A 21,694-nucleotide genomic window follows, 5' to 3' on the forward strand; every position below is an offset into this window, starting at 1 on the left:
GGACTGACGTGGTTAGGGACTGACGTGGTTAGGGGACTGACGTGGTTAGGGGACTGACGTGGTTAGGGACTGACGTGGTTAGGGACTGACGTGGTTAGGGGACTGACGTGGTTAGGGGACTGACGTGGTTAGGGGACTGACGTGGTTAGGGGACTGACGTGGTTAGGGACTGACGTGGTTAGGGACTGACGTGGTTAGGGGACTGACGTGGTTAGGGGACTGACGTGGTTAGGGGACTGACGTGGTTAGGGGACTGACGTGGTTAGGAGACTGACGTGGTTAGGGGACTGATGTGGTTAGGGGACTGACGTGGTTAGGGACTGACGTGGTTAGGGGACTGACGTGGTTAGGGGACTGACGTGGTTAGGGGACTGACGTGGTTAGGGGACTGACGTGGTTAGGGACTGACGTGGTTAGGGGACTGACGTGGTTAGGGGACTGATGTGGTTAGGGGACTGACGTGGTTAGGGGACTGACGTGGTTAGGGGACTGACGTGGTTAGGGGACTGATGTGGTTAGGGGACTGACGTGGTTAGAGGACTGACGTGGTTAGGGGACTGACGTGGTTAGGGGACTGACGTGGTTAGGGGACTGACGTGGTTAGGGGACTGACGTGGTTAGGGGACTGACGTGGTTAGGGGACTGACGTGGTTAGGGGACTGATGTGGTTAGGGGACTGACGTGGTTAGAGGACTGACGTGGTTAGGGGACTGACGTGGTTAGGGGACTGACGTGGTTAGGGGACTGACGTGGTTAGGGGACTGATGTGGTTAGGGGACTGACGTGGTTAGGGGACTGACGTGGTTAGGGGACTGACGTGGTTAGGGGACTGATGTGGTTAGGGGACTGATGTGGTTAGGGGACTGACGTGGTTAGGGGACTGATGTGGTTAGGGGACTGACGTGGTTACGACACTGATGTGGTTAGGGGACTGACGTGGTTAGGGGACTGACGTGGCTAGGGGACTGACGTGGTTAGGGGACTGACGTGGTTAGGGGACTGATGTGGTTAGGGGACTGATGTGGTTAGGGGACTGATGTGGTTAGGGGACTGATGTGGTTAGGGGACTGATGTGGTTAGGGGACTGCCGTGGTTAGGGGACTGACGTGGTTAGGGACTGACGTGGTTAGGGACTGACGTGGTTAGGGGACTGACGTGGTTAGGGGACTGACGTGGTTAGGGGACTGACGTGGTTAGGGACTGACGTGGTTAGGAGACTGACGTGGTTAGGGGACTGATGTGGTTAGGGGACTGACGTGGTTAGGGACTGACGTGGTTAGGGGACTGACGTGGTTAGGGGACTGATGTGGTTAGGGGACTGACGTGGTTAGGGGACTGACGTGGTTAGGGGACTGATGTGGTTAGGGGACTGACGTGGTTAGGGGACTGACGTGGTTAGGGGACTGATGTGGTTAGGGGACTGACGTGGTTAGGGGACTGACGTGGTTAGGGGACTGACGTGGTTAGGGGACTGACGTATTGGCGTGTCAGGGAGGTGCGCAATTATTATTTTTTATAACCTGCTAGTCTACAAATGAGCAAGACTGGAAATTAGTCGCTGGGATGTTTTGTGCCACATCCTGACTAAGAACTATTTATCTTTAGGATTCACGTTATGGAGGACATCTAAGGCGGGGACACCTCATCCCCTTTGATATAGCACTTTAAAGTTTGTATTCAAATGAAACCAAGCGCACCAAGACGAGGATCTGGGAGAGAAGATTAGATAGCCTAAACTCAATTAAAATGAAAAGCACCTCCTCAAAGTAGGGATGCAGATGCTGTAAATTCTCCAAGGTGTCCATACCTTGTCGCACTAAAGTGTCCATACCTTGTCGCCCTAAAGTGTCCATACCTTGTCGCCCTAAAGTGTCCATACCTTGTCGCCCTAAAGTGTCCATACCTTGTCACCCTAAAGTGTCCTTGCCTATCACTTTATTCAATATGGGTTTCCATGAAGGGCAAGAGTTCTCATATTTGTTTTCAACACAACACGAGACAACGAGGGGTTTTAAAGTCCAGGTTAGGATAGAGTTATAACATTGCAGAGACGGCATGTGTCGACTGACCGTGAATGTTTAGATTGTATGGATCGTCTAGAAGCTCAGCCATTAGCGACGGACTAATTAGGGTTTAGTGTCGAGTGACCAAGTGGTCTCCTGCACTGATCGAAAGAGAAGATTCATGAATAAGTAAATGCTGTGGAAGCTTTGCCGCTTAATTAGCACAAAAAAAAAGCAGAGAAGAAAATGCCTACTGCTAAGAGGCCAACCCAGTCTGGTTTTAAGGGGGTGGGCTATCAACAGCACAAGTCTTCCTCCCACATTGATTGATGGAGAGCTAAAAGTGGCTTTGGGGGTAATGTTTTCGCATCCCACATCGACCGCCTCGTTCACTGACCGTCCCCATCTGGCTGGGAGGGTAATTTGACCACGCTGTGTGTTCCTGCTCGCTTTCATGTCCCTGGCGATTGTTTTCACACTCTTCGCCGATCTGCCTGGGTATTTAAAACCCCACACAACACCTCACGTGCCCTGGACTTAGGCACCCTCTGACACTCTATAACAACAGATAGAGTTAGGGCCCATTGAGGTTCTCTTTGACACTCTATAGCAACAGATAGAGTTAGGGCCCATTGAGGTTCTCTTTGACACCCTATAGCAACGGATAGAGTTAGGGCCCATTGAGGTTCTCTTTGACACTCTATAACAACGGATAGAGTTAGGGCCCATTGAGGTTCTCTTTGACACTCTATAACAACAGATAGAGTTAGGGCCCATTGATGTTGCCGAGGGCGACGGGGACAGATTGAAAGAGAACACCATGTCAAACCTGTCATGTAAGTGTCGTTGCTTGTACTCGTCATTTGGCGTTGGCAGGAAACAATGTCACAGAGTGAGGCGGAGGGTGGCGACGAGTCTCGTCACTGAACCGCAGTCTCCTCTTTCCTCTTTCATGGAGAAAGTGAGTCGTCTGACTGTCAGCTCTTATCAACAAGTGGACACAACAAAGACCAAAAGAGCAGTAAATACCCCCGTCTCCCAGCTGATGATGTCAGCGGAAGTACAGTAAATACCCGTCTCCCAGCTGATGATGTCAGCGGTAGTACAGTAAATACCTGTCTCCCAGCTGATGATGTCAGCGGTAGTACAGTAAATACCCCCGTCTCCCAGCTGATGATGTCAGCGGTAGTACAGTAAATACCCCCGTCTCCCAGCTGATGATTGTCAGCGGTAGTACAGTAAATACCCGTCTCGCAGCTGATGATGTCAGCGGTAGTACAGTAAATACCCCCGTCTCCCAGCTGATGATGTCAGCGGTAGTACAGTAAATACCCCCGTCTCCTTGCTGATGATGTCAGCGGTAGTACAGTAAATACCCGTCTCCCAGCTGATGATGTCAGCGGTAGTAACGTAAATACCCCCGTCTCCCAGCTGATGATGTCAGCGGTAGTACAGTAAATACCCCCGTCTCCCAGCTGATGATGTCAGCGGTAGTACAGTAAATACCCGTCTCCCAGCTGATGATGTCAGCGGTAGTACAGTAAATACCCCCGTCTCCTTGCTGATGATGTCAGCGGTAGTACAGTAAATACCCGTCTCCCAGCTGATGATGTCAGCGGTAGTAACGTAAATACCCCCGTCTCCCAGCTGATGATGTCAGCGGTAGTACAGTAAATACCCCCGTCTCCCAGCTGATGATGTCAGCGGTAGTACAGTAAATACCCGTCTCCCAGCTGATGATGTCAGCGGTAGTACAGTAAATACCCCCGTCTCCCAGCTGATGATGTCAGCGGTAGTACAGTAAATACCCCCGTCTCCCAGCTGATGATGTCAGCGGTAGTACAGTAAATACCCGTCTCCCAGCTGATGATGTCAGCGGTAGTACAGTAAATACCCGTCTCCCAGCTGATGATGTCAGCGGTAGTACAGTAAATACCCGTCTCCCAGCTGATGATGTCAGCGGTAGTACAGTAAATACCCCCGTCTCCCAGCTGATGATGTCAGCGGTAGTAACGTAAATACCCCCGTCTCCCAGCTGATGATGTCAGCGGTAGTAACGTAAATACCCCCGTCTCCCAGCTGATGATGTCAGCGGTAGTACAGTAAATACCCCCGTCTCCCAGCTGATGATGTCAGCGGTAGTACAGTAAATACCCCCGTCTCCCAGCTGATGATGTCAGCGGTAGTACAGTAAATACCCGTCTCCCAGCTGATGATGTCAGCGGTAGTACAGTAAATACCCGTCTCCCAGCTGATGATGTCAGCGGAAGTACAGTAAATACCCCCGTCTCCCAGCTGATGATGTCAGCGGAAGTACAGTAAATACCCCCGTCTCCCAGCTGATGATGTCAGCGGTAGTACAGTAAATACCCCCGTCTCCCAGCTGATGATGTCAGCGGTAGTACAGTAAATACCCATCTCCCAGCTGATGATGTCAGCGGTAGTACAGTAAATACCCGTCTCCCAGCTGATGATGTCAGCGGTAGTACAGTAAATACCCCCGTCTCCCAGCTGATGATGTCAGCGGTAGTACAGTAAATACCCGTCTCCCAGCTGATGATGTCAGCGGAAGTACAGTAAATACCCCCGTCTCCCAGCTGATGATGTCAGCGGTAGTACAGTAAATACCCCCGTCTCCCAGCTGATGATGTCAGCGGTAGTACAGTAAATACCCGTCTCCCAGCTGATGATGTCAGCGGTAGTACAGTAAATACCCCCGTCTCCCAGCTGATGATGTCAGCGGTAGTACAGTAAATACCCCCATCTCCCAGCTGATGATGTCAGCGGTAGTACAGTAAATACCCGTCTCCCAGCTGATGATGTCAGCGGTAGTACAGTAAATACCCCCGTCTCCCAGCTGATTATGTCAGCGGTAGTACAGTAAATACCCCCGTCTCCCAGCTGATGATGTCAGCGGTAGTACAGTAAATACCCGTCTCCCAGCTGATGATGTCAGCGGTAGTACAGTAAATACCCGTCACCCAGCTGATGATGTCAGCGATAGTACAGTAAATACCCCCGTCTCCCAGCTGATGATGTCAGCGGTAGTACAGTAAATACCCGTCTCCCAGCTGATGATGTCAGCGGTAGTACAGTAAATACCCCCGTCTCCCAGCTGATGATGTCAGCGGTAGTACAGTAAATACCCGTCTCCCAGCTGATGATGTCAGCGGTAGTACAGTAAATACCCCCGTCTCCCAGCTGATGATGTCAGCGGTAGTACAGTAAATACCCCCGTCTCCCAGCTGATGATGTCAGCGGTAGTACAGTAAATACCCATCTCCCAGCTGATGATGTCAGCGGTAGTATAGTGAAAGAGTGACAGGAAAGTGAAAATAGAGAAAGTAAACAGAAGAGAGAAGGTGATGGTTTGTTTAATAAAAGTCCAACTGTTTGAATGAGGATGGTTAACCTTTCATTCAGACGCTGCTACAGACCCAGCTACAAAATCAGGACCCCAAACGGCTGCCTGTGGATAAGCCCATCTCCATCCTACCTCCCTCTATCCCTCTCCTTCCCTCTCCCTTCCTCTGTCTCTCCCTCTCGCTCTCTGTGTCTCTCTCCCTGAAATCGTCAGAGATCCTGTCTTGAAAATTGTGTCACAATGTTGCCATTGATCGGCGCTCGGTTGCTTGTCAGATTCATTAAAAACCCTGGCGGATTCCATCCAGCCTGCATTACAGCCCAGACTTTTCATCTGGTAACAGGGTGGTGAGCGACAGAGAGAGAGAAAAAGAGAGACAGAGAGAAAGAAAGAAAGAAAGAAAGAAAGAAAGAAAGAAAGAAAAAAAAAGAAAGAAAGAAAGAAAGAAAGAAAGAAAGAAAGAAAGAAAGAAAGAGAGAGAGGGAGACAGAGAGAGGGAGACAGAGAGAGAGGGGGAGAGAGAGAGCGGGAAAGGGAGACAGAGAGAGATGGATCTTTGTTCCAGGTTAGAACAGGAGATGCATAAGATAGATGTGGCAGAGGTCCAAAAGATTAAAATCTCCCTTGTCTGATGCTCACACCTTCACCAAGCTCACCCACCCTTCTCCCATTAACCCCTCCTTCCTCACCCCCCCCTTCTCCCATTACCCCCTCCTTCCTCAACCCCCCCCCCCCTTCCCGACTCATTTTAACCATAGCTCCCCCCAATCTCACCTGGGTCACTCTGTCCTGCATTGTCAGTTCTCTCAACACCTTTTGAAATGAATTGGCTGTCCAATACTGAACCAAATGGCTTTTGAAAGCTAGATCCCTCTGTTTCTCTCTATGCCTCCCTGACGCTCTCTCTCTCTCTCTCTCTCTCTCTCTCTCTCTCTCTCTCTCTCTCTCTCTCTCTCTCTCTCTCTCTCTCTCTCTCTCTCTCTCTCTCTCTCTCTTCGTTCAGGTTCAGGGGGCTTTAATAACTGATAAGTCTTTGACTGCGGCTCAGCGGAGAACCAGAGCGCAGAGCTGAACCCTGTTATCACACATCTCTCACCCGGGAAGGGTGGCTTTTGCAGTGCAGGGGATTGTGGATAATCGCTGTAGAAAAGGGTCGCCCCTGGGTGAAAACTCTCACTGCCTGGCTGAGATACGTCACCTTGCAGATGTAACTATCGGCTGAATCCCCATGCCTGTGGGTTATCAGGCTTTGATACAGCACATCTGTGAGCTGGTGTTGTGGTGTGGTCCACAGAAGGTGAAGGGAAGGTCAGTCACCATATGGCTTCATTTTAACAACATGTGTGTGTGTGTGTGTGTGTATGGTATAGAGGTTTCCTGGGTGTGAGAGGGGCTGTTCCTAGCCCGACTGCGCACAGAGGGACGGGGTTCGACGCTTTTTGGTTCAGTCCTTTTATCTTCTAGTCTTGCATGTTCTTTTACAACATTGCCAAATATTAATAGTAGATTGTCATAAAACCACTATCAGAAATGTCATTCTCTCAAACCCCCTTATGCCAATGGACTGAAGACTTGACCAGGAAGATTTACATGTTGAATTCCCAGCGTTATTACAGATAGATCGAGATAAACAACCTAAGGAGGAAATATTAAAAGGTTGACTTTGGGTACGATAAAAAAAACTATCCAACTCTGCCACTTTCTCAGTTTTCTAACAGAAATGGGGTGTGCCTTTGGTGTGTCATTCTGGTCATGTTCGCCGCAACCAACGTAGCATAGTTCTTTAGCTAAGCTAGCCAGTAAGTCTTTATGGTTATTTGCGCCGCGACCAACGTAGCATAGTTCTCTAGCTAAGCTAGCCAGTAAATCTTTCTGGTCATGTTCGCCATGACCAACGTAGCATAGTTCTTTAGCTAAGCTAGCCAGTAAGTCATTCTGGTCATGTTCGCCGCGACCAACGTAGCATAGTTCTTTAGCTAAGCTAGCCAGTAAATCTATCTGGTCATGTTCGCCATGACCAACGTAGCATAGTTCTTTAGCTAAGCTAGCCAGTAAGTCATTCTGGTCATGTTCGCCGTGTCCAACGTAGCTTAGTTCTTTAGCTAAGCTAGCCAGTAAGTCATTCTGGTCATGTTCGCCGTGACCAACGTAGCATAGTTCTTTAGCTAAGCTAGCCAGTAAGTCATTCTGGTCATGTTCGCCACGACCAACGTAGCATAGTTCTTTAGCTAAGCTAGCCAGTATGTGTTGACGTCATCTCACAGGATTCGTTTTTGGAGGGAAGCTGTACAGATCACAGAAATCTCACTTCTGTAGCCAGATATCTTTTTTTTTTTAAGGATTAAATTACCTGGTATGATTGGTGTATTGATCAGTTATTCAGTTTAAATGTTGTTGTTTTTTTGCCCAATGTTGACCTTTGACATATAAGTAAATCACAGCGACGAGACATTTTCAAGGCCTGTGAGGAGATGGCTGGGAGTCCGTTAGACCAGGGTTTCCCAAACTCGGTCCCGGGCCCCCCCCCCCTGGGTACACATTTTGTTTTCTATCCCGAGCACAACACAGCTGATTCAAATAATTCAAGCTTGATGACGAGTTGGTTATTTGAATCAGCTGTAGTGCTAGGGGGAAAAAAAAGAAAAAAAAGAAAACTCAATGTGTACCCAGGGGGAGGCCCCGGGACCGAGTTTGGGAAAACATGCCTTAGATGAATGTATTATTTCTATTTGATTGGGTAAGTATCTCATTACCCAATCAACTAGAGATAATACTTCTCATGATAGAGAGTGGTCCCTCAATAACTCAATGGACAACAGCACTCTGTGTACCACAGAGAATACACTATCTCCATACACACGCACACATTTAGAGATGAACACAAAAACACACACACAGAGAGAGAGAGACAAACACACACAGAGAGACAAAGACAAACATGCATACATAGTCAGAGACAAAGACAGCCCCCCCCCCACACACACACACCCACACACACAGACACACACACACAGCCACACACACACAAAGTTTGCCTCAAATCAACAATGTACGATAGTCGACATTATAATCAAGTGACCTTTCAGATTGTTCATGTCCATAATCCTAACAGTTCCCACTGCGACCTCCTGAAGGCTTTGTCTGTGGGAAGCCTTCCTCTAAGATAGATACGTTCAATACCCTATACTTTATTAAAAGGTGCGAATGAACGTAACATGTTAGAGAGGGGAGGGGACAAACCAAACGATGCAGACCGGCGAGGGAACATTTTGTCTTTTAGTGCATCTTGTGCAGTAAAACAGTCAAATGTCTTGGTGTTGAGTTGAGGCGGGACTTTACAGGCGAGCTGACACCTCTCAATCTGTCGTGGATTCTGTGCAAAACTGCACCGCGTTAAACTCTTAATTAATTAAAAGGTGCTCCACATAGGATCTTTCTTTTTTCTTTTTTTTGTAATTTCAGAAAATGTCCATAGTATATCTGCAGTGATAGTGGAAATCGATTCCCTACACTTCAGTGCCTGTTTTCTCACATGAAATGAAATTGAGTGGAACAGCGTAGAATTTTTAGCAACCCGGGAAATGACAGGGTCAATTTTTCATTAGATAACACAGTCACAAAGTCAGAAACAGTTTGACGACAGATGCAGCTCCGACGGGAGAAGACAACAGGCCAATATCACAGCCAATCACAACACTGACGGGTAAGTAATGCCGTGAAACACTATCATTTCACTATTACTGCAGATACACTATAGATTTTTCTGAAATTAAACACTTATCTCCCTCACTGGTTAAAGCACCAACTGTCAGAGCAGCTCACAGATTACTGCACCTATACATAGCCCACCTATAATTTAGCCCAAACAACTACCTCTTCCCCTACTGTATTTATTTATTTATTTTGCTCCTTTGCACCCCATTATATTTATTTCTACTTTGCACATTTCTTCCATTGCAAATGTACCATTCCAGTGTTTTACTTGCTATATTGTATTTACTTTGCCACCATGGCCTTTTTTTGCCTTTACCTCCCTTATCTCACCTCATTTGCTCACATCGTATATAGACTTGTTTATACTGTATTATTGACTGTATGTTTGTTTTACTCCATGTGTAAGTCTGTGTCATTGTATGTGTCGAACTGCTTTGCTTTATCTTGGCCAGGTCGCAATTGTAAATGAGAACTTGTTCTCAACTTGCCTACCTGGTTAAATAAAGGTGAAATAAAATAAAATAAAAATTAAATAAAATGCACAATTTAAAAAATATTCAGTAATAATCGTGTGCGTCGTAAAAGTCGTTGAGACTGAATTTCATCAATAAGAGGAGATAAAGGGGTGTGGTTAATTCTGCACTCGTTCATTCATTGGAAGAGAAAAAGGGCAGAACGGTACGTCGAGTCGGGAGAACCTTCCCCTGGGCAGGGTGTGTTGTTTGAAGTCTGAATTGCAAGCAGGTGGTGTGCTAGGTGTTTTAACTCCAGGAGAAGAAGTGAGCAGATGGGAGTTTTAGTGGCCGTTGAATCCCACTCTATGCAGACACACACAGGCACACTAAACACACACACACACACACACACACACACACACACACACACACACACAAACTCACACATCTAGTCCCTTTTAATCAAAGTGGACATTCACACCTCGCACACTAGCTACGACTTCAGCTGGTGCCTCAAACCCCCACAACCCTCTTATCATCACACCCTGTTTTTCTCTTCATGGCAGTCGTTTAGAAAAGTAGCAAAAGGTGTCGCCGGTCTAAAAAGTATTTGAACAACTTTTTACATGACTAAGTGCTACATTCAACCTCCACGTCCAACAGGTTTCTATCATCTCAGAGGGTTTTTTCCTTCTTTCTCAGACATTTGCAACAAGACTTTGTGAAAGCTGAGACCAGGTGATGGCCTTTTTGTTTCTCTCTCTCTTCCGGGCACTCCATGTTGGAATGGCCTAGGCTCCCGACAGATGTGACTATGTTTTAAAACACAGTCAAGCAACTCCCTGTAGCGTGATGGTTGTGGAATGCCCGTAAAGTGTATTTGTCATCTCCCCCGAGCACACCAGGCCTACATGTGAACAGCCCACCAGAACTACATAGGAACAGCCCACCAGAACTACATGTGAACGGCCCACCAGAACTACATGTGAACGGCCCACCAGAACTACATGTGAACGGCCCACCAGGCCTACATGTGAACAGCCCACCAGAACTACATAGGAACAGCCCACCAGAACTACATGTGAACGGCCCACCAGAACTACATGTGAACGGCCCACCAGAACTACATAGGAACAGCCCACCAGAACTACATGTGAACGGCCCACCAGAACTACATGTGAACAGCCCACCAGAACTACATGTGAACGGCCCACCAGGCCTACATGTGAACGGCCCACCAGAACTACATGTGAACGGCCCACCAGAACTACATGTGAACGGCCCACCAGGCCTACATGTGAACGGCCCACCAGAACTACATGTGAACGGCCCACCAGAACTACATGTGAACGGCCCACCAGAACTACATGTGAACAGCCCACCAGAACTACATGTGAACGGCCCACCAGAACTACATAGGAACAGCCCCCCAGAACTACATGTGAACGGCCCACCAGAACTACATGTGAACAGCACACCATGTGCCCAGAATCGCTAGCTGGAAGTGAGTGATAGTCAAGCCCACTTCAGCGCTGTTAGCTTGCCTGTTGGTGTCATTGCATGAGTGGCTGTGTTTCCACCGAACAATAAACACACATCACCGCCGGTATTCTTCCTTGTCCTTATTCCATTTTTATTCGGCCAATCTGAACTCAGAGCACGGCCCTAAATGGTTTGATTGTGTTTAGTCGGCAAATCTGAACAAAGAGCACGGCCCTAAATGGTTTGATTGTGTTTAGTCGGCCATTGTTACCGATAAACAAGACTTGGTTTGGTTAAGTGGCAGCGACCGCCTGGTTTTGAGAGAAAGTTCAAAGGGCATGGGTCCTCCATAGTGGGTGGAAGAAAACACATGGCCTAAAATGACCGTGTTCAGAAGGAAAACGTTGTGGAACAACGTAGATAGAAATGCCACAGAAACAGCAGACAGGATTCCTTATTCTACATGTCAGACAGGCACGAACGGACATCATATATTTCCATCTAAACATTTCACAACGTTGTTCCCTGCTGAACACGTGGTGTGAGCGGTGACACATGGTCATTGCAGATGTGCTTTATGGGCGTCCATTTTATTTTATTTTTATTTAACCAGGCAAGTCAGTTAAGAACAAATTCTTATTTCCAATGACGGCCTAGGAACAGTGGGTTAACTAACCTAGGAACAGTGGGTTAACTGGCCTAGGAACAGTGGGCTAACTGGCCTAGGTTAGTGGGCTAACTGGCCTAGGAACAGTGGGTTAACTGGCCTAGGAACAGTGGGCTAACTGGCCTAGGAACAGTGGGTTAACCTAGGAACAGTGGGTTAACTGACCTAGGAACAGTGGGTTAACTGCCTGTTCAGTGGAGAACGACAGATTTGTACCTTGTCAGCTCGGGGGTTTGGGCTCGCAACCTTCCGGTTACTAGTCCAACGCTCTAACCACTAGGCTACCCTGCCGCCCCATGTTGGAAAGAGGCCTATGAAATGTTTACTTTGATGGCAGTTAAAGGTAAAATGTGAAAAATGTGCATTTCCCGGTAGCTACAATTCTAATGCTGTTTGAAGCTGGTGTACAAAACCAAAGGTAAAGGGAAGAATAGAAATAGCACGCATAGAACAGATCTACCGCTTCTTAGACTGGCTTTCAATGAGAGTGACAGATCTATACCTCACATTTCTATGTGAAGTTGGTAGGGTTGCCCCAAAAAGTTCAATATTAAAGCTCTAACATTATGTCAAGCATTTCATCAGAATTTTGAAACCCATTCAAGTGGTTCCAGTTAGATGGAAATATAATAAATATGATAAATAAATAAAACATTTATAGATAAATAATGACAACTGACTAAGGGACAAGTGGTAAAACACAACACACATTTTTGAATTAAAATGTTTTATCGTCAAATTAAATAAAAAACAAACAGAGAAGGAACATTCTGACTTTGACAGTGACTAAGAGGAGAGGTGATACTACCCTAATGCCGTCATGCGACTTTGTTTGGGTGGCTTGAGCCATCTCTGTCGGCCACGGCGGTTGGCACGGTGATATAAAACACAGCTCTGTCGCCGTGCCACCGCCACCCATCTCGCTCTCCCCAGACGGAGTGCAAGTCCCAAAGTCTCTCTTTCTTTCTTTAAAATCCCTCTCTTTTCTGTCTCCCTCATCTCCGTCGTTCCGCTAGACTGGCTGTAGACAGCACCAGTGGGGGTTTGGCAGTGTGCAGGCCCAGACATATTTGCTCCTCTCGGGAGAGGGAGCGGGTGTCAAAGACCTGCTTCGACAAGACCCTCCATCAGCTGCCAGGAGGACACACACACACAGAGAGAGACAGAGAGAGGGAGAGAGAGAGAGAGAGAGGGAGAGAGAGAGAGAGAGAGCGAGCGATAATAGATCGATAGATCAATAGATAGATCGATAGATAGACAGACAGACAGACAGAGAGGTAAATATATAGATAGGCGGTAGGGTAACCTAGTGGTTAAAACGGTGTACTAGTAACCGGAAGGTTACAAGTTCAAACCCCCGAGCTGACAAGGTACAAATCTGTCGTTCTGCCCCTGAACAGGCAGTTAACCCACTGTTCCTAGGCTGTCATTGAAAATAAGAATTTGTTCTTAACTGACTTGCCTGGTTAGATAGATAGATAGATAGATAGATAGATAGATAGATAGATAGATAGATAGATAGATAGATAGATAGATAGATAGATAGATAGATAGATAGATAGATAGATAGATAGATAGATAGATAGATAGATAGATAGATAGATAGATAGATAGATAGATAGATAGATCCACTTCCAACACACTCATCCACCAGCAAGCCATTCACTTCACAGCATAAGCAATCCATCCAGTATATAATATCCTGAATGTAGTCTATTCAGCAATCCACTGTCCATATTGTCCATCTGAAAAGGTCACCTATTATTTCTTCTATGACATAGAAGTTCATAATTTAATACTTTGGTCCTTACATATATGAACAAATGACATAGAAGTTCATGGTGTAATGCTTTGGTCCCTAGATATATCAACAAATGACATAGAAGTTCATTATGTAAAGCTTTGATCCCTATGAACAAATGACTGTGTGCTACAAGAGACACGCCGTCAACATTCACGTGACGGCTCCTGCGTGTCCTATATCATCTATCAGCCTGTCAGCTCTCTCTCTCTCTCCCTCTCTCTCTCTCTCTCCCTCTCTCTCTCCCTCTCTCTCTCCCTCCCCCTCTCTCTCTCTCTCTCTATCTCTCTGCACAGCCACAGCCCCACACCAACCCCCCCATCTGAGTCCAGCCTGTCAGCTCTCTCTCTCTCTCTCTCTCTGCACAGCCACAGCCCCCCCCCCCTATCTGACCTCAGCCTGTCAGCTCTCTATCTCTCTCTCTCTGCACAGCCACAGCCCCCCCCCCCCTATCTGACCTCAGCCTGTCAGCTCTCTCTCTCTCTCTCTCTGCACAGCCACAGCCCCACACCAACCCCCCCATCTGAGTCCAGCCTGTCAGCTCTCTCTCTCTCTCTCTCTGCACAGCCACAGCCCCACACCAACCCCCATCTGAGTCCAGCCTGTCAGCTCTCTCTCTCTCTCTCTCTGCACAGCCACAGCCCCCCTATCTGACCTCAGCCTGTCAGCTCTCTCTCTCTCTCTCTGCACAGCCACAGCCCCACACCAACCCCCCCATCTGAGTCCAGCCTGCCAGCTCTCTCTCTCTCTCTCTCTGCACAGCCACAGCCCCACACCAACCCCCCCATCTGAGTCCAGCCTGCCAGCTCTCTCTCTCTCTCTATCTCTCTCTCTCTGCACAGCCACAGCCCCCCCCTATCTGACCTCAGCATGTCAGCTCTCTCTCTCTCTCTCTCTCTCTCTCTATCTCTATCTCTCTATCTCTCTCTCTCTCTCTCTCTGCACAGCCACAGCCACAGCCCCACACCAACCCCCCCATCTGAGTCCAGCCTGCCAGCTCTCTCTCTATCTCTCTCTCTCTGCACAGCCACAGCCACCCCCCTCTATCTGACCTCAGCATGTCAGCTCTCTCTCTCTCTCTCTCTGCACAGCCACATGCCCCCACCAACCAACCCCTCATCTGAGCTCAGACTGTCAGCTCTCTCCCTACACAGCCACAGCCCCCCTACCAACCACCCCCACCATTTAAGCTCTGCCTGTCAGCTCTCTCTCTCTCTCTCTGCACAGCCACAGCCCCCCACCAACCAACGCCCCATCTGGGCTCAGCCTGTCAGCTCTCTCTCTGCACAACCCCCCCCCAACCCAACCCATCCACCCACCCCCAGTAGCATAACATTGTAATTTAACATTAATCATCATCATCATCATCATCCTCCTTATAACTATTATGAGTGTTGTGAGAGCTCCAATGACTGTAAAATTTACAAAATGTTGATTAAATTGTTACCCTAATTATATTGCATATGAACTTACCAAAAAGTTTCCAGTATTACTCACGGACATAAGGTTTCACACGGGAACAGAATGATGTCAATATAATTAGTCAAATACAATGATGTGAATGCTACAATATTGAGTACAGTATTTGTAATAATGGCCAAACTCTCTATATGAAAAACAACATGAAATTAGATGATAAAATACAACTATAATTCACGTAATGCAACAACAACAACAACAACAACAAAAAACAGACCACAACCGTATAGCCTGGTACTAAACGTTTAACAATTCAGGAAAAACACCTTCACAAATAAACTAGGCTGTACTTCATCATTCCAAATCAATCTAAATGATGACCCTCCCCCATAACCCCTTTCCCAATACATGTGTAAATATTGGACTATAAACTGTGCCTTCCTGTATTATACTTTATTTTTTGATTATTTCGTATCTTTGTTGCATTTCTAGAGAAGGAACCTGCAAGCACTTCGTTTCGACGATGCTTCTACTATGCGTATCCCGTACACAGTCCCTACGACTAATAAAAAGCTCAAACTGAAATGAATAAAAATTCAATAAGTCAAAGATCATTAAATGTATATGCTTTGGCTCATCACTTGTCATGCTCAGTGTCTCGCGGAGTGGCCTACGTGGCGGTCAGATAGGCCCACTCAATCCCTCTGTCCCCGCACACCATTTGATTCAAAGAGACGATTAATACGTTGCTTTATGAATTGGTTAATTGCTGCACTTCAATGTTTCAATAAAGACCTGCCCTCTAGTAGATTGTTAGGCCAGGGACTTCAACTGGTCCCAAGTCGCAGCCGTTTGGTTCACCACAGACTATGGGAAGCCAGGTTCCACTCCAGACGATAGAAAGCCAATCTCCTGTATTGATTCTCCGGTTAAAGGCCTACGCAGCACGGTTTTTTCTTGATCAATCAAGCCACATAGATTGCAACACTGTCTGAAAAGGAGAGTTTAAATAAATGACTTTCAATAGTTCTACAAATCAATAGGGATTTTCTTAGGCTCTGGCCTACGACACTTCAAATTATTAAAGCACAGTAAGAAATATTGATAAAAAAAATAGATTGTGATATGACTACAAGCAGTAAGCATAATTAGGCTATAATAATAGTTTATAACATTGATATTATGTAAGTATTATAATTATTACAATTATTTTTATTAGGCCTAGAAACTGGACGAATTCAGTAAAACAAATCCAAACATGCAATTAAATCGTAATACACTTTTCTTTCTTTTTGCCATGTAATTGTCATTTTGGTTTTAACAGTGTTTCGTTTAGTCCTGTGGAGTAAATCTTTAACAAATAAGAAAGACTCAAAACACTTTCCAAAAAACAATGACCAGGGAACAGGAATCCATTCTGTCGTATTCAGCACCAGCACGGTCTCTCTTCCCCATAAAACTGAAAGTGCTGGTTACGGATTATTGTGTAACCTTTTACAAATGCAGGTCCACGCCTCTCTCCGCCCTTCAATGTCCCCCTCGACTTAAAGAGGGTCTGGTTGTTACCATTGTTAATCTTAGGACTAATCAGTCTTTTTTTTTTGTCCGTTTAATAATGGCCATTATTATCCTTAACGACGTTTGTTGATCATTTGCCTTTGAATGCATATGCAAAATGGATAGACAGCCTACTCCGAGGTGGCCGCTCTGCAAGTGGTCTGTCCGGTGGCACTCCTTACAGGATCACTAAAAAGACAACAAAACTCCTAGTTCATTCAAAGAGAATAAGTCTATAGTATTCAAAAAAAAATGTGTATAGCGTTCCTTATTTAACCCAGAACAAGTGTACCAAACAAAATGGCCTCCACTGCTTTTCAATGGGTTAAGCGATAATAATGGTGACGAAGAGCCTTTCAGTCAAGGTGAAGAGAGAGTTTTTTACACCTGGCTGAGAGAGAAAATTGAATTGAAATAGAATGTAATGGATTTGAATTGAAATTGAGAGAAAGAGCGAGAGATTCACCAACTGTAAAATAAGAAAAATGTTATTGCTATTCGGGATCCTTGGGACGTCCCTATCCTAACCTCTAACCCCTTACCTGAACCCTAACCTCATCCATAAGCACCCATTCCCCTGAAACTCCGTACAACATGAAGGATGGGAACTATAAGTGAAATACGCGTCAAAGTGGGAAAACGCGGTTCCAGCTTGCCTCGTGATCGCTGTTGATATGTGTGCTGTGCACTCCGCAAACAGAAAAACAAATCTGCTTTAGCCTCTAACATGAACATCATTTAAAATGGGGAAGATGAACTAATCCCCCTGTGCACTGGAATGTTATCGGGACAATTTAGGTCTCCAACACAGCTACGAGAAAACCGATAGCCACAGAGCTTCATCGAAACAACCCTGGTTGTTGGTCACTTTATCTGTAGAGCCATGTACACCATATTACTTGTGAGGATCTTACAGCCAACCGTATAACATAAAAATTGGTCAATAGCACTAGAAAATGATTTGTTTTGACAGCTTTAAAGTACTGAATAGTCTATACTGAAAAATAATTTGCATAGGTCTACGTGGAAGATGGATCCGATTCATCCATGGGCCTCTGCCTTTGTTTCTGAATAAATGAACGTGAATCTTCTTCATCAATTACTTTTTGACTGTTGTGTTTGAAAAACTGACTATATAAAAGGAAAAACATGGTTAATTTTTTGCAAAATTAATCTTAAATTACAATGTTACGCTATGACTTGTAGGCCTAGTTCGTGCGCCCCCCCAAAAATAGGCCACATAATGGGTCTATGTGGGTATCTAATGGTTTAGTTAATCTGGGATATGTTTCATTAACAATTTAACGTATTCGATGTAATCGTGAACATGAATGCACAACCTACTAAAAAACATGGCCTGCAAAAAAACTAAAGGTATTTTCTTTTCAATGGTCTATAGAAAAACTATTTCGCCAAGACCCAACTCATGCCAGTGTACTTTTTTAAAAACATGTCCCTTGTTGGTAGTGGCTGTAAACTGGGTAAATTATGGGCATTCTCTCGTTTATAGTTTCTGGTCAGACCAGACGGACCATGTGGTCATGTATTGTTCTCGGAGCGGCCGCTTGCCTCTCCCGAAATCACCATTAACTAGCAGAAGTCTCCGAGAAGTCTCAGGCGCATGTCATAAATCACCCGACCATATTAAAAGCTTAGTATAAGGCCTGAACCAGGTCAGTGAAGGGAAATTTATGGCATCACTTATGGTGGAAATAGATTGTTCTAACGAAATATATCAACTTAAGCCAAAAGCTGCACCCAGAATTTCGGTGCGGCTATAGGCCTACGCACCACTCAAAATGAGTGTCTCCCAGAAGGCCTATCTTGAAATAAACCGTGTTTCGTTGTTATAGTAGGCCTTATACATATATTTTATATAATTTATCTACCATTTAACTAGGCACGTCAGTTAAGAACAACTTCTTATTTTAGAATGACGGCCTACCTGGCCAAACCCGAGAACGACGCTGGGCTAATTGTGCACTGGCCTATGGAGCGCCCAATCACGACTGGATGTGACAAAGCATGGAATCGAACCAAGGGTCTGTAGTGACGCCTACTAGCACTGAGATGCTGCGCCACACATATAGCCCAGGTGAATGTGTCGATTTCGTGCACATTATACTTCATAAACTACCGCTTGTATTTGAAATGTGTTGGCCTATATAGTATACCTTATCAAGACTGAGGACACGCACGAAACAACAAGGCTTATTAGATAAGCCCTAGCTTATATTATGTTTATACCTGTGCTATAGCCTACTTCACTTTATCACAACTATAGCCTACTTAAAAGCCCCACTATGAAAACAACAGAACAACCGATGTAAAAAAATAAATGTTAAACACAACATAGCCTTACGATTTTATAATTACGCAGAACTAATATAATGTTATTTTAGGATCGGAAGTCGGGTGATGAGTCGTTCGTTATCAAATGACCCCAATAGTCATTCAACTGCATGCTATTGGGTTCTCTCACAAGTTCAAAGAGAAACGCTTATCTTATCAGCGTAAATTCAAAGGAGTTGAAAATGTATTGAGAGGTCCTGAAAAGAGACAAGAAAGCTGTGGGAGAGCGCCATTTCCTGAAACAGTGGCACCCTGCCCTACTTTTCTAGTGGCAACAGTAACACAAGCCAGCCGGCTAGCCTTCCAAGTCTTGCCTTGCTAAAACGGCGATACAAGCTGTAGCACCATTCAAACCGATTTCAACCCAAGTTCCAATGCCAAATGTTGCCAGTAAATAAGTTATTCGATAGTATTGTTTTGACAATGAGCTGCCTGAACATAAGGATCACTTGATTAATTATTCATTTAATAAACCCGACCATTCTGTCAAGCAACGCATCTCTTAATACAACACTGACGGCGTTGGAGAGAGAGCAAGCGTCACTCTCGCCTGTCGTAGACCTTTCCCCATTCTACACAAATAATTCATAAAATAGCCCACGAATAAAACAATTTTCGTTTCATATATTAGCATAATACACTAGTTGTTTACAAAATCACTGTGAAATATAGGCCGAATTGCAATTGCCTTCGTTAATATGTATAGCTATTTGAGTGAATTCTGTATTTTATTTCCTGTCATAAACCCACTAGGCACACGCGGGTTGAATCAGCGTTGTTTTCCACGTCATGTCAATGAAATGAATTTAAACTAACTTGGAATAGGCGTTTAATTGACGTCTGTACCCAGTGAGTAGGCTTGCATGAAAGAAAACAATACAACATTCACTAAAATGCAATACATATTAAGGAACGCAATCGCCATAGGACCTATATTCCACAGTGGTTTTGGAGACAACCAGTGCATTGTGCTATTATTGTACATGGTTAACACACTTTTCTTGATATTGATCATTATCCAGTAGCACATAAAGCAAAAGGGTACACGTTGCTGTAACGGTTTGACATTTAAAAAAAACTGCTTAGAAAGTAGTTGATCCACTATTTTTGGTAATAAAGAACCCTTCCACGATACGAGAAGCTGACTCAGTAGCCTATGGTCTGGGGCATACCCGGGGAGCTGCAGCCTACAGAGATCCGACTCCCCGTTGACATACAGTAGTGTTGCACTAATTTCCGTAAGGCGATAATGAAAAGCCAATCATCAAGAAGAATGAATGATCTTAAAGAGAAGAATACACAACCATCATTGAAAGGCTCGAACTGGTGTGCATTACAAATGTGTATTGAAAATCGTCAGCGGCAAGGTAATTGGGGTTGTTTGGGGTTGCCTGCATGCCGTTGCGTAAAGCTATCCGTTGGTGGCGAGTTCGTGCAAATCAAAATGGTCTCTTATTTTTCTGATAAAATAAAATGTTCTCGATTTAAAGGCTCAAATAAAAACAACAGAGATACATCTCGATGAGGGATCAACCTGCGTAACTCGGCTTCGGCTACGACCAATGCGTACTGTTTGTTGGCCATTGACGGACCTCACGAAAGCTTCGGCGTAGTTAAAACCCAGGACAATCAGGGTCTTAACGCAAATCCTCCACAAAAAAATAGCAGTTTATAATAAAACCCCTTAAAATATGAATGTGTCTGTCTTACCTTCAACAGCTGAGGCCATGTGCAACCAGAGGCTGCATAAAACCAGCAAGTAATCCATTGTCATAAAGCGGTCAGCTCGGACATAAAAATAACCCCAGGGGAGAGAGGGAGAGACGGGTGAATACAATCCGAGGTGTTCCGGCACCCAGTCCAACGGCGTCAAGCACCCAGTCCAACGGCGTCAAGCACCCAAACCCAGAGTTACCTCCATAAAACCAACGAGGGAAATAGGAATATGAGCAAGGTACGAGAAGATTTGTGCCCTCTCCTTACTCAATGATTTCCAGTGGGTTTTATGCCAGAGAAACGAGATTCCGTAGTTGTCCAACCCGTAGACGCATTTGGCAAACGACCAAAGAGAAGTTGCCCTGTTCCCAACAACGGTTCGGTAAATATCCCCGTTAATATTTCATATAATCGACACCGAGGGAAGTAAATGTCCGTCTCACAGGGTCTGTCGGGAAAAAATCCCAAGTCTTTTCTGTAGTCAATACGTTTGATATCTTCACACTTATTGTATCAAATACCATAATGTAGCATAGTCCAACTATGCATTTTCACAATTACGTACATACATGATCAAGTCTTATTCCCGATACAATCCGCTTGGTTTATCTATTGTAGTAAGTCCCTGAGCGAATTATCGGGGTGGTTGCGGAAAGTTTATGCTCCGCTCTGTGTGTGCATTGGAATGAAGAAACGGTGTGCAAGAACAAGGGAGAATAGTGAAAGAGAGAGCGAGAGAGAGAGAGACGGGGGGCGTAGTAGGAGGGGTTATGTGTAAAGCAGCTCTCATACGGTCACACCCCCACAACTATCTCTGAAAACCGCTGCTCCGGGGCCACTGCTTTTCTCTGGAATCACACATTAGGCAGGGACACGGCGGTTTTAGCGGGGACAGAGCGCCCCCCTGCGGGACACTCATATTTCAGTGGTCGAGTTAAAGCAAAACGACGGAGTATCTCCTTATTTTCATTTTTTGAGACAATTATTTTCAGCAATTACAGCAATGTGTCTGCAACAAAGTCGAGTATTCAGGTTTTAAAACAATGGACATTGTGTGTTATCGAAATTCAAAAGCTCTTCAAACACTTTTCTCTAAGATTTTCTGTAAGTATGATTGTGTACAATTCTCACCAAGTATACAGACCTATACATTCAGAATCTCGT

At 45.4% G+C, this 21,694-nt stretch overlaps 1 protein-coding gene across 7 annotated transcripts in view; it reads right to left on the reverse strand.

Moving 5' to 3' along the window:
• Positions 1-21,241, reverse strand: part of LOC135524798 (ephrin type-B receptor 3-like) — a 112,872-nt gene extending 91,631 nt beyond the window's left edge. For all 7 annotated transcript variants that reach the window (XM_064952625.1, XM_064952624.1, XM_064952620.1 and 4 more), the window contains exon 1: positions 20,525-21,241. In XM_064952625.1, coding sequence (XP_064808697.1) covers positions 20,525-20,588 — 64 coding nt within the window. In that variant the 5' untranslated portion in view covers positions 20,589-21,241. The remainder of the gene's footprint in view (positions 1-20,524) is intronic.
• Positions 21,242-21,694: the final 453 nt, after the last annotated feature.

The sequence above is a fragment of the Oncorhynchus masou genome, chromosome 31 (genome assembly GCF_036934945.1).
Source record: "Oncorhynchus masou masou isolate Uvic2021 chromosome 31, UVic_Omas_1.1, whole genome shotgun sequence".
In the NCBI taxonomy this organism is placed as follows: Eukaryota; Metazoa; Chordata; class Actinopteri; order Salmoniformes; family Salmonidae; genus Oncorhynchus; species Oncorhynchus masou.